Here is a 14,170-nt window from a genome sequence, read left to right as displayed (position 1 = left end):
TGCTAAAATAACACTGATCTCTTGTAAAATGTAAAATAACACAGCTTAAATGTGTCCCTGCAGCACAGAAGCAGTCATAAGCAGCACAGCTATATTTGTAGCAATAGCCAACAATACATTGTATGGGTCAAAATGATACATTTCTCTTTTATGCCAAAAATCATTAGGATATTAAGTAAAGATCATGTTCCATGAAGATATTTTGTAAATTTCCTACCGTAAATATATAAAATCTTAATTTTTGATTAGTTATATGCATTGCTAAGAACTTCATTTGAACAACTTTAAAGGTGATTTTCTCAGTATTTTAATTTTTTTGCACCCTCAGATTCCAGATTTTCAAATAGTTGTATCTCAGACAAATATTGTCCAACAAACCATACATCAATGGAAAGCTTTCAGATGATGTATAAATCTCAATTTAGAAAAACTGACCTTTATGACTGGTTTTGTGGTCACATGTAATATTTAGTTTGTCCTTTTGAGCTGGCTGCTGATTTAGTATTAGTATGGTGCATTAATATGGTGTTTGTATTTGTTGTGTTTTGAGGTACATGGAGGCGGATGAGCATGTGATCCAGCACTGTTTCTGTTACACGTCGACGGTTCTCACCAGCACACTGGCCTTCCAGAAAGAGCAGAAACTCAAGTTCGAGTGTCAGGTGAGAAGACGAGAAACTGACTTAAAAAGTACACCTGTCATCATTTATTCACCCTCATGTCGTTCCAAACCGGTATGAGTTTCTTTCTCCTTCAGAGCATGAAAGAAGATATTTTGAAGAATGTTGGTAACCAAACAGTTGACGGTAGCCATTGACTTCCATGGTATGGAAAAAATGCTATGTACAAGACGCTTCAAGAAAGCTCCTGTTAAAAGTTTTAGGCACTTGTGTAAAAATGCTGTCGAAAATAATGTCGTAAATAGATTTTCTTTATCAGTTAACTAAATGAAATCAACATTTGTTGTGAGCATGCTTTGTGTTTAAAGCAGCTTTTGTCCTCGCTGCACTTGAGCAGTTTCTCAGGAGCTTCGCAGGAGGTTTCTTCTGGATTTAGTCTCAGTTTGTTCTGTTTCTTCATGTCATTCCAGACAGATGATGATGACCAGATCTCAAAAATCTCACTGGATAATTACAATTAATGGCCAAATTAATGTTTGGAAATATAAACTGATATTTCCTCCTGACACACTACAGCAAAAGATAGAAATAACTGACTTTAAACCATTTTTTAATGCTCTAATAATTTGTGCCGCCACTGTAATTCAATGGCTACCATCAACTATTTTAATAGAACTCCATTGCATTTCATTGCATTCAATTGAATTGAACTGAACTGAAATGAACTAAACTGAGAGAATGAGTGAGAGAGAGTGATGGACTCTACATGGACAGCTCTGGGAGTCTCACAGTATCCAGAGTGCTGTGAAATCCCACAATGCACCAGGAATAGCACATACTGCCCTGACCCTTTAACACACACACGGTTGTTTTCTGACTCTTATTTGTCGTATTGTTCCTCAGGCTCTGCTGCAAGTGGCTAAAAACCTCTTCACGCACCTCGGTGAGTCATGAACGCATCGTAATTCATGTTCCATCGTAATGATTCACCAATGACGCTGTTACAAAGAAAAACGTGTCTTTTCATAATCTTTCTTCAGTGTTTAATAGATTTCTCCAGCTCTGAAACAATTATCATTTTTACTGATGTCATGAAGGCTGTATGATGCTGGTTAATGTTAATTAGTAGTCCGTTATCTGTAGTTTGTTTCAGGCTGCTGTTTTAGGTGATGCATCTTTATTAAATCTAACATGAGTTAACTGCACGAGTTTGCGTAAACTAACAATGAAAAGAAGCATTTACTAATCTTAGATTAATAACGTTTATTAATAGCTGTTAAAGTTATTATTTTAAAAGTAAACTTGCTACATGATTACTATATATACATAAACCATATATACGTAAATGCATTGCATTCAAATTAAGTGAATTGAATTAATAAACAGCCTTGAATTTAATTGCATTGAATTGCATGGTATTGAATTAAATGGAATAGCATTGCATTGAAATAAATGGAATTGATTTTAATTGCATTGAATTCAATTGAATTTCATTGCATTGCACTGAAATTAAAAGAAATTAATTAAATTGCACTGCATTAGTTAACATTGACAATTAACAATGAAAAATACATCTAAAGCATTTATTAATCTTGGATAATTTTGTCAATTCTTAATTTTAAGATTCACTAATACAAAGTTAAATTCAAAAGATGTGTAATATAGTTGTATAATACACTGAAAAAAAAAGATACTTGGTTGCAAACTATTTATTATACTAAGTAAGTGGTTGCAAACTATTTATTTTAGCTACATGTATAAAAAAAATATAAAAAATAAAAATGTTGAAAGTTAGTCAACTAAATTTGTTTATTTAAATGTAGCTAAAATAAATTGATTGCAACCACTTACCTTAAAAATAAATTTAGTAAATTAAATGAATCATTTTTTTTCAGTGTATAATATTAAATTGTTAATATTATTGAATAGACCTGAGCTGACATAAGCTAACAGTTGTTTTTATTAACTAATGTTTACAAATATTAATAAATAGTGCGGCACATTGTTAAAGTTAGTTAATGCATTAAAGTGTAAACTCACTGTAAATGTTTACCAATAAAGGTTACAGCAATAATATTCAATAGACTCATAAACAGATTCCAGTCACATAACAGAAATCAAAAGCTGTTTCATTAAAGCATGTCGACGTTAAAGAAGGTTTACAGGCGTGTTTGGATGTGAATGAAAATGCAACTCAGAGTTTTGCAGCTTTAATGAGAAACAAAGCGTTTTGATTGGCTGTGTAACGTCCTTCTCTCCGTCTCTCGTCCAGATGATGTGTCTGTATTACTGCAGGAGATCATCATCGAGGCCAGAAACCTGAGCAACGCTGAGATGTGAGACACACACACACACACACACACACACACACACGCTTTATGGGTTTGATAGTTTTGGGTTTCGTCCAAACCAATTCCAGACTGTTAGCTTGACAAGAGCAGCGGCTCATAAATATCAATTAACTCCAATCAAATATTGTAACATTTAATCAAACACACACACACACACACACACACACACACACACACACAGCAGGCTCTAAATATTTACAAGTCTAATGCGGACAGAGCTGAAACACAGATATTACGGGTTTGTTGAGTTGTGTATTTTCTGTCTTTCTCTCAGCTGTTCTGTGTTCCTGTTGGATCACTTCAGTCATGAGCTCGTGGCCAAAGTGTTCGATGGAGGAGTCGTGAACGATGACGAGGTACGATAAATGTGTGCTTGTGTACAAATTTGTCATGTTTTACAATACAGATCATTTTAAAGCAGCTTCACAGTAATAAACAGGAAAAAAAAAAGTGTTAATGTAAAATTCAACAATTATAAAGAGGATTCAGCTGTAAAGCAGCTATAAAGAAAATAATAGTGTCATTATTCAGCACAGCTTAGTGCAGTGTTGATTCAGCTTAGTTTGATTACAACAACAACGACGACGAAAAAAAAATTATTCATCCTTAAAAAAAAAACACAAAACCTCCATTTGGGGACATACAAGTTTTTTCATACACTGTTAATTCAGAGCATTTTTCATAAAAGTGATTAAAAAGCAAACAAATAAAAACTAATATTAAAAAAGGTTGGGCGGGGGCATAACAAAAAGAGAAATAATGGATTTAGACTGAGGGAAACTTGTGATTTGTGAATGTTACAGTTCTTTAATAAATGTGTGTATGTGTATATATATATATATATATATATATAAAATCTTAAAGTGCTTTTCATAAAAGCTCTTAAAAATAAACATAAAATATAATAATACAAATATTAAATAAAATTCACCAGTTGTGAAACAGATTTAGCTCTACTGTTATTATTCAGATCAGTTTAGTTCAAATTGATTCAGGTTAGTTTAATTAGAATTCAATTTTTTTTTAATTGGACATTTTCAAAAAATGTCCCCATTTGTTACTGAAAACCCCCCCAGAACAGAACAGAAAAACAAACAAAAAAGATTTATGGTATGAATGTTGGCTTTAGTTGCCAGAATTAGTGGAAAAAATACAGTAGTAACATTTTAGGTTTCGAATTTAAATTTGCAGTAAAGAATTTTACTGTTAACCAATTAACAGATTTTTACCATAGAAATTTTAGTGTTTTACCATTAAAATTATGATCTTTCTTTTTTTTCAGTGTTGAGAGCTGAATAAATGTGTTTAGCTTTGACCTCTCTCTCTCTCTCACTCTAAACTTATCTAAACTTGTAAAATCTAGGATTTTAATTGATTTCTATTGTCATAAATTAATATGTAAATTAAGTAGTGGAAGAAGAGCTGTGTTTCTCTTTTCTGCTGAGCTAATTTAGGCTTGTGCAAGATGGATGGTTGATTTTTTGGGGGGCGTTTTGTACATTGTATTGTAATAAAATGAAGTAAAAAAAAAAAAGAAGAAATCTCACACTCTCACTCTCACTCTCTATGTCTCTCTCTCTCTCTCTCTCTCTCACACACACTCTCTATGTCTCTCTCTCTCTCTCTCTCTCTCTCTCACACACACTCTCTATGTCTCTCTCTCTCACACACACACACTCTCTATGTCTCTCTCTCTCTCACACACACTCTATGTCTCTCTCTCTCTCACACACACACTCTCTATGTCTCTCTCTCACACACACACACTCTCTATGTCTCTCTCTCTCTCACACACCTCTATGTCTCTCTCTCTCTCACACACACTCTATGTCTCTCTCTCTCTCTCTCTCACACACACTCTATGTCTCTCTCTCTCTCTCACACACACTCTCTATGTCTCTCTCTCTCTCTCACACACACTCTATGTCTCTCTCTCTCTCACACACACTCTCTATGTCTCTCTCTCTCTCTCACACACTCTCTATGTCTCTCTCTCTCTCACACACACACTCTCTATGTCTCTCTCTCTCTCTCACACACACTCTCTATGTCTCTCTCTCTCTCTCTCACACACACTCTCTATGTCTCTCTCTCTCTCTCTCTCTCTCTCACACACACACTCTCTATGTCTCTCTCTCTCTCTCTCACACACACTCTCTATGTCTCTCTCTCTCTCTCTCTCACACACACTCTCTATGTCTCTCTCTCTCTCTCTCACACACACTCTATGTCTCTCTCTCTCTCTCTCTCTCACACACACTCTCTATGTCTCTCTCTCTCTCTCTGTGATGTGAGCAGAAGGAGTTTCGTATCCCGGCGGATCAGGGCATCGCTGGTCACGTCGCCACCACTGGGAAAATCCTCAACATTAAGGATGCGTATTCCCACCCTCTGTTTTACCGCGGTGTGGACGACAGCACGGGCTTCAGGACGAGAAACATCCTCTGTTTCCCCATCAAAGATGAAAACGAAGGTCAGACATGTCAATCCTGGATGCTTTTCTGATGCACAGTCACCATGGAGCACTGTAGAAGAAAACATCTGACCTGGAAATAAATCAAATCTTTACATATTTATAAAATATATAAAACTTTTAAATTGCTTGTAAAAGATTATCGTGTCATTAACGCTCTGCTCTGGTCAAGTTCAGACATCCATAACCTTATTAACTTTAATTAAATTATTTACACAACCACAAGAAAATGAACAGGAAGTAAATAAAAAGCTAAAATCCCTATGGAAAATTTGGTAACACTTTACAATAAGGTGTCATTTGTTAACATTAATTAACGTATTAACTAACATGAACAAACGATGAACAATGCATTTATTACACTCTATTAATCTTTGTTAATGTTAGTTAATGAAAACACAGTTGTTCATTGTTTATTCATGTTAGTTCACAGTGCATTAACTAATGTTAACAAACACAACTTGTGACTTTAATAATGCATTAGTAAATGCTGAAATTAACATTAATTAAGATTAATAAATGCTGTAGAAGTATTGTTCGTTCTTAGTTCATGTTAACCTAGAAATAAATAAAATCTTAAGAAATGTTAAAAAATGCAACGTTGAAATATTCTGAGAAAGTTTATCAATAGTTTTTAAATGTAATATGTAATAAATGTATCCAAAATGATGTCACTTCCTGTAGGGTGATGTCATTCAGGAACTGGCTTCTGTTAGTTTTTACAAAAACAAGGTGGAAAGTCATGTTAGCAAAATCCATCATTATTACAATTTTCACTCAGTAATTTGTCCTTAATTTCTAGTAAATTTCACAAATAATTACAAAAGGTAACACACTGAATGAAACATGAAATTTTGAAGTTGAAAGACTGAAATAGTGTTTTCTTGTGAAGTGTATTCCAGTAATCTTTGTATTATTTACAACCTCAAAATTTTTATTTTTTAGTGTAGTGAAACCTGCTGGAGATTTATGTTGCCAAACCAGTGAAGATTCAATCCTGACACAAGTTACAAACATAATCAGAAACCCGTTAAAAATAACTGCTGAAGAGAAACATTTGAGGCCTGAGATTTAGAGAGAACGAACTCAAAGTTAAATGTGTGTCCTTGAGGGTGTTATCTTTGTGCTTGTGTGTTTTTACCGTTCTTCTCGCTTGTAAAGATATTGAGGGCAATCAGAGACTTTTGAGTCAAAGCGATGTTGACGTGCATCAACCGCAGACACGAGTACGGAAACCCACGAGAACATCTCACTGATCCCTCTGTCTCTCGTCTGTCTGTGTTCTCATCAGAGGTGATCGGTGTGGCAGAACTGGTGAATAAAACCAACGGCCCGTGGTTCAATCGTTTCGATGAGGATCTGGCAACCGCGTTCTCCATCTACTGCGGCATCAGCATCGCTCATGTAAGACTTTCTACAGCATCACTCCATCACTTAACACAATATCACAATGACAAAACCTATACGCTTACAAAATTTAGAGAAATTTATATTTTATAATATATATTCTATTATATATTATAGTATATAATAGAATATAAATTATAAAATATTAATTTTAAGTCTATAGAAAACTCAATAAAATGTGATATATATATACATATATATATATATATACACATGCATATTTTTATTTTATAATTTGTATTCCATCTAGTATACAGTATATAGTCTTATTTTATAATTTATTTTCTATTATATAGCATATGATATAATAAAAATATATTATAAAATATAAATTTGATGTCTTTTACAAGTCTGTAGAAAACTTAAAATATGTTTTTATATATATATATATATATATATATATACAGTATATATATATATATATATATATATATATATAAACAAACTTTAATAATAAAAAAAAAACATACTTTCAGTGAACTTTAATTTTGTAAGTTACCTGTATTTGTTTGAGTTATTATTACTTAATCAAAACAACTCAACTGCAGTTTAATTGACATTACTTGGAATACACAATAAAAAAACATGATTTTTGAAAATAAACAGTTATCTGGAGTTATCTGTTTTTGCAAATGAACTCTTCACGTATAACAAAAACTTACTTGTTAGAATTAAATAAACAATAATTAAGTTCTTTTATAATGAGAGTACGCTGAAAGCTTTGAAAATAACTATAAATCAACTATAAATCAATCGTTGCATTCCTTTTGGCAGACAGTTTGAAGATTTTACATTTGTAGACACACCGGACGCGTCATTCTGAACGTGCATTCTCAAATTAAATGCGGCGATCCAAAACAGTGAATCTAATCAACATTCAATGACTGCAAAGCTGACGTGATCTTATCGCTATCACACCCTGAGCACGTGAGCTACTCGTCTTATCGGCAAGGCATATCGGTATATATTTTTCATATTTGGCCGATGCCGATATTTACATTTTAAGCCATTATCGGACGATTCTAATAACATTCCGATAATATCATGCATTCCTAGTATATTTATATTTTATGATTTCTACTCTCTTCTACTGATTTCTACTGCTCATTTATATAACTTTAGCTACTATTTAATGCACATTTTACTATTCAATTATAAAATGTATACCTTTTTGTACTACTAATTAATTCAGTTTTGCTATTTTGTGCTACTTATTTATATAATTTTCAAAAAAGGTTGTGATCTAAAGAATTCAAATGTCAAGTAAAAAATTATTTAATATTGTCCTTACACCTTGAGCTCTTTATCAGAAGATTCTAATAACATTCCGATAATATCGTGCATCCCTAGTATATTTATATTTTATGATTTATGCTCTCTTCTATGTGTGTGTGTGTGTGTGTGTGTGTATATATATATATATATATATAATATAATAAATGCATATTTAGTATTTATAAAAATGTAAATTTAATAGAATATATAAATTTTAATATAAATTATAATTTATAGAATATATTGTAATAGAATTTAAATTATACAATTTTAATTTTATATAAATTTATATCTGTATGTAAATATAAATAATCCATATTTTTGTATTTTTTTATGTGTGTCAGTCTCTGCTGTATAAGAGGGTCCATGAGGCTCAGTTCCGCAGTCATCTGGCCAATGAGATGATGATGTACCATATGAAGGTGTCGGAGGAGGAGGTCAGTAAACTCCTGCACAGCGGCATCGAGCCGGTCCAGAAGATCCACACGGACTTCGCTGAGTTCACATACACGCCGCGCTCTCTGCCGGACGACAGCACGCCGATGGTACGACATGAACACAAACCAGACCCATAACCATGCTCAGACCAGAGCTGGAAAGATCTCCAAAAACCATACTTGAGTAACCTACAGTGAAAATTACTCCACTACACGTTACAAGTCACCAATTACAAAACAACTTGAGTAAACGTCTTAGAGTATCTGATTTTAACAGTACTTGAGTATTTTACTTGTACTATTACAACACATTTCACATTGAAGCACTGTATCGGAGCTTGATTCGTTTTGCCAAAAGCACGTGATCTATGACGTCCGAAGCTTCATTCGCCTGAAAACCACTTGACTGCTTGAGTATCTGGTTCAAACGAAGCAAACCTTAGCACCGTTTCCTTTACATTATATTATATTACATCATACTTTTTTAAAATCGTAATTTATTCATCAAGCTCAAATGAACTTTGCCCATTAAATAACAGTCTAAGGACTGTGGCAGAGTTAAAATTGACAGATCACATCACAGATTTGATTTATGAATTTATGTTTCATTTATTTGACTTATTTTAGAGGCAGTACACCGACACTAATGAATTACTTTGATAATGACCGTTATTTATATACAATAAAATAAAGAAACATTTATAGAACCAGATGTGAAACCAGCATCTGTAATGGAACAGCCTTTTGGAAGCATGAACCGTTTTGAGTAATGAACCTTTTTCAGATACAATTGTTGAAAGCTTCGCTGGTTCAGAACGCTTCACTTCGCCATCACTGTTAAATATAGGCTCAAAGATGCACTAGTCGAAGAGACTGTAACGTTGTGGAGAAGCTGGAGAAAACAGGATCTATGTGCATGTATTTAATGGAAAAACTAGAACAAACAATAAACCAAAAATCAAAGGGAACAAAGAACAGAATGACGGGCAAACAGACAACCATTACATTCAACAACTCACAGAGAACTACTTCTTCTGGTGTTTTATAGCGGTTTGACAAGCTAACGAAAAATAAAGGTGCATTACTGCCACCTACTGATCTGGAGTGTGCATAGATTTGGAAGAAGAAGAAAAAAAATGGAGGAAAAGGAGAGAGAGAGAGAGAGAAAAACAACAACTAGATTCTATCTTGATAGACTTGACCCGTTTCCTAACAATACTTTTAGAGAAATATTATCAACTCCCAGCCATCCTAATTCTTGAATTAACCGATATCACTCCCTTTCATATGCAGAATACTCAAAAAGAATATGCTTCACTGTTTCTGATTCTCCACATTTGTCAAACTTTCCTGATTCATGCTTCCCTACTTTATGAAGACTATATTTTAATGCTGTATGTGCAATTCTTAATCTTTAAACGATGACCACTTTCTTCCTATTTCCATATCTTTTCCTCTCATTTCCAACACACTCCTGAATCTGATAAAGGTGTCTTCCTTTAGATGCACTATTCCATAACTTTAGCCATTTCTTACTTACTTCAATTGATATCAATCTCTTGAACTCAGCTTTACTTAAAGCTAAATTCATTTCTATTTGTGGATGATTTAATGCTTTCTTTGCCAGCAAGTCTACTTCCTCATTTCCATCCACACCCAGAGGAATTTTATCACTATCCGTAACCACCTTATTCTAAACAAACATTAAACTTTAAATACTAAATCTTGCCAAGCTTCAAATTTAGTGAGCGCAGCCATTGAGTCAGTACATATCACAGTTCTAGCTGGTTGGACTTCTTCGATCCACTGTAGAGCTAGTATGATAGCTAATAATTCAGTAGTAAAAACTGACACGATCTGATAATCTTTTTGCAATTTTTATTTTAAATGTAGGAATATATATACTGCTGCTGCTGCTGCTGTTCTTCCAGACTCTGGCTCCTTAGACCCATCTGTAAATACCTGTAACACAGAATAATACTCTTGAATTATATATTATCAAGTTCAAGTTCATTTTATTTGTATAGCACATTTACAACAGCCACCAGGCTGACCAAAGTGCTTTACAGAAAAGCAAGATTATAGCCTACCACATACACAGAAAACAAACCAGACAGAATTTAATACAACCCATTTAAAAATGGCCATAGCACAGTAGTCAATACACTAAGGAAAGCAAATACGTTTTTAGCAGAGACTTAAAAACAGACAGAGAAGGGGCCATTTTAATCTCTAGAGGCAGGGTATTCCATAGTCGAGGCCCTGCCACTGCAAAAGCACGCTCACCTCTACGCTTAAGCCTAACGTGAGGGACTACCAACAAAGCCTGGTCACAGGATCGTAGGCTTCTTGACGGAGAGTAGAGAAGAAGAAGTTCAGAGAAGTAGACAGGGGCTAGATTGTGTAGGGATTTATATACATAGAGGAGAATTTTAAAATCTATTCTCTGACAAACCGGTAACCAGTGTAAGGATTTAAGAACTGGAGTGATGTGCTCATGTTTACGACACTTTAAAAGAAGTCTGGCCGCAGCATTTTGAACAAGCTGAAGACGCGCAATTTGAGACTTAGATATACCGCAATATAAAGAATTGCAGTAATCTAGACGAGATGTAACAAAAGCGTGAACAGCGATTTCGAGAGTTTTAGGAGTGAGAAAATATTTTAATATATTATCAAACTACTAATTCTCACAAAGAACTAAAGAAACACTAAGGCTATATACACAAGCTTAACAAGATAACAAGAAAAGATAACATAAAAGTCCAAGACAAGGCACAGAGAGCATGCAACAAAAACAAGAAAGAGTTGATTTGTGAGGAGAGCAATCACGTTTATTTTCTAAAAACCAAAATAAAAATGAGCACAATGAGTGTGTTGGAAAGTATAATAATAATATCCTTCAAAAAGGTGTTTTCAGTATAATGGATAAATAAAGTAATGTTAATTACAATTAAAAAGTCAGAGCCTTCTTGCATTGGATGTGTCATGTCCTCGTCTCATATAAAACACCTGTGATTCACAACTACCTGCTAAGGAGCTCACGCTCACGTAAAGCAGCCTTGTTGATAAGTTTGGGTGAGTAAGGACAAAACAAACAAGATCTAATACCTTCGGTGCCCTGTTGCTGGTGATATCACGTCTTTTGTAGCAGAAATAAACTGCTGCAGAAAAAGCTAGGCCCATGCAAAATGTAATGTGTAACTGCTACACTCATATCAAATGTAGTGGAGTAAAGAGCACAGATATTTTTTCAAAAATGTAGTGCAGTAGAGAGTAAAAGTTGCTAATATCTTTGATACTCAGTAAAACTACAAATTATCCAAAAAAATACTCAAGTACAGTAACTAATTACATATACTCAAATACTTTACACCTCTGGCACAGACTGAAGACAAACACTGATCAAACTCTCTCTCTCTCTCTGTGTGTGTGTGTGTGTGTGTGCATGTGTGTGTGTGTGTGTCTATCTTCGCAGGGCGTCCTGAGCATGTTTGAAGACATGGGTTTCATCAACACCTATAAGATCGACCTGCACACTTTAGCCAGGTACAGACACTGAGAGATCGACCTGTAATAAATACCATCAAATCTAAAGATAGAGAAAAGAAAAATCTTTTAGAAATCTAGTTGAATTCATGTGCCGTGCTCTTAGAAATGGACGATTTGCTTTTAAGTTTGTTTCATATGGTTTTGAACTATTACTACTATTTTGAACTCTTAATTTATAATTGATACAATTTTGTACTACTTATGTTTAATTTATACTGTTTTATTTATACAGTTTATGCTATTTGTACTAATTTATAAAATGTATACTACTTTGTACTACTAATTTATCAAATTCATACCATTTGGCACTATTCATTTATGCCGTTTATATAATTTTACAATACTAATTTATAGAATTTATACAATTTTGTTCTACTAATTTATCATTTATTTTCTTTGACAGTACTAATTAATAAAATATGTACTATTTATACTACTAATTTATACAATTTATACCATTTGGTACTATTCATTTATATAGTTTATTAATTTAAACTACAAATTCATGCAATTTATGTTATTTGTTCTACTAATTTATACTATGGACATTCAACCGAGACTGCCTTGCTCTCAGTTGTTGAAGCCCTAAGACTGACAAGAGCGGATTCCAAATCTTCAATACTTATCTTGCTGGATCTGTCCGCTGTTTTTGACACGGTTAACCACCAGATCCTCCTGTCATCCCTATTTGCAAAGGGCATCTCAGAAACCGCACTCCAGTGGTTTGAGTCTCACCTCTCAGAGAGGTGCTTCAAGGTATCTTGGAGAGGTGAGGTATCTAAGTCGCAACATCTAACTACTGGTGTGCCTCAGGGCTCAGTTCTTGGACCACTTCTCTTCTCCGTCTACATGGCATCACTAGGTTCTGTCATTCAGAAAAATGACTTTTCATATCGATGATGATACTCAACTCTACCTCTCACTCCATCCTGATGATCTGACGATAGCTGCTCGCATCTCAGCTTGCCTAACAGACATTTCTTGCTGGATGAAGGACCATCACCTTCAACTCAACCTGGCTAAGACAGAACTGCTTGTGATTCCATCAAACCATGTTTAGTCCATGTTAGTCACATCAACCAAAACTCCTTCAAAAACAGCCAGAAACCTTGGAGCTATGATTGATGATCAGCTGAATTTCTCAGACCACACTAAAACTGTCCGGTCCTGCAGATTTGCTTTATTCAACATCAAGAAGATCAGGTCCTTTCTTTCGGAACATGCTTCACAACTCCTTGTTCAAGCTCTTGTTCTGCCCAGGCTGGACTATTGCAATGCTCTTGGCAGGTCTTCCAGCCAGTTTTATCAAACCTTTACAATTAATCCAGAACCCTGCAGCAAGATTAATTTTTAATGAGCCAAAAAGAACGCACCACACACCTCTGTTTTACAATCTGCACTGGCTACCAATAGCTGCTCGCATAAAATTCAAGGCATTGATGTTTGCCTACAAAACCATCACTGGCTCTGCACCCCTTTACCTAAATTCATTACTTCAGACTTATGTGCCTCGAGAAGCTTACGTCACTTTATTTTTCATCCCAAAGAGGCACAAAATCACTTTCACGGACTTTTACATTAACTGTTCCCTCCTGCCCAACTCAATCCCAGCAGCTGAGTCCTTAACCATCTTCAAGAATCGGCTAAAAACACATCTCTTCCATCTTTATTTGACCCTCTATCTCCAGCACTCTCTATTCTAATTCTATTCTTAAAATATAAAAAAACCTACTAATTTATACTATTTGTACTACTGTTTCATGTACTATTTTACTCTACTAATTTATACAATTAATGTGATTTTTCTACTCATTTATTCTATTTTATACTACCAGGTTTTAGTAATTTAGTAATTTATGCAAATTTTTGTACTGCTTATTTACATAACTTTAGCTACTATTAAATTATACAATTTATACCATTTTGTACCACTAATTAATTCAGTTTTGCTATTTCGTGCTACTTATTTATATAATTTTCAACAAAACGTTGTGATCTAAAGAATTAAAATGTCAAGTAAAAAGTAGTTTAATATTCTCCTTAAACCTTGAGCTC

The 14,170-nt window shown here is 34.1% G+C and overlaps 1 protein-coding gene across 5 annotated transcripts in view; it reads left to right on the top strand.

Moving 5' to 3' along the window:
* Positions 1-14,170, top strand: part of LOC131554333 (cGMP-dependent 3',5'-cyclic phosphodiesterase) — a 185,552-nt gene that overhangs the window by 162,633 nt on the left and 8,749 nt on the right. For all 5 annotated transcript variants that reach the window (XM_058799610.1, XM_058799614.1, XM_058799612.1 and 2 more), the window contains 8 exons: positions 551-662; positions 1,524-1,563; positions 2,893-2,956; positions 3,246-3,327; positions 5,270-5,444; positions 6,736-6,848; positions 8,471-8,671; positions 12,042-12,112. In XM_058799610.1, coding sequence (XP_058655593.1) covers positions 551-662; positions 1,524-1,563; positions 2,893-2,956; positions 3,246-3,327; positions 5,270-5,444; positions 6,736-6,848; positions 8,471-8,671; positions 12,042-12,112 — 858 coding nt within the window. The remainder of the gene's footprint in view (positions 1-550; positions 663-1,523; positions 1,564-2,892; positions 2,957-3,245; positions 3,328-5,269; positions 5,445-6,735; positions 6,849-8,470; positions 8,672-12,041; positions 12,113-14,170) is intronic.

Source organism: Onychostoma macrolepis, chromosome 15 (genome assembly GCF_012432095.1).
Source record: "Onychostoma macrolepis isolate SWU-2019 chromosome 15, ASM1243209v1, whole genome shotgun sequence".
NCBI lineage: Eukaryota > Metazoa > Chordata > Actinopteri > Cypriniformes > Cyprinidae > Onychostoma > Onychostoma macrolepis.
Note: the sequence above shows the minus strand (reverse complement) of the source record. Positions and strands in the feature narration are given on the sequence as shown.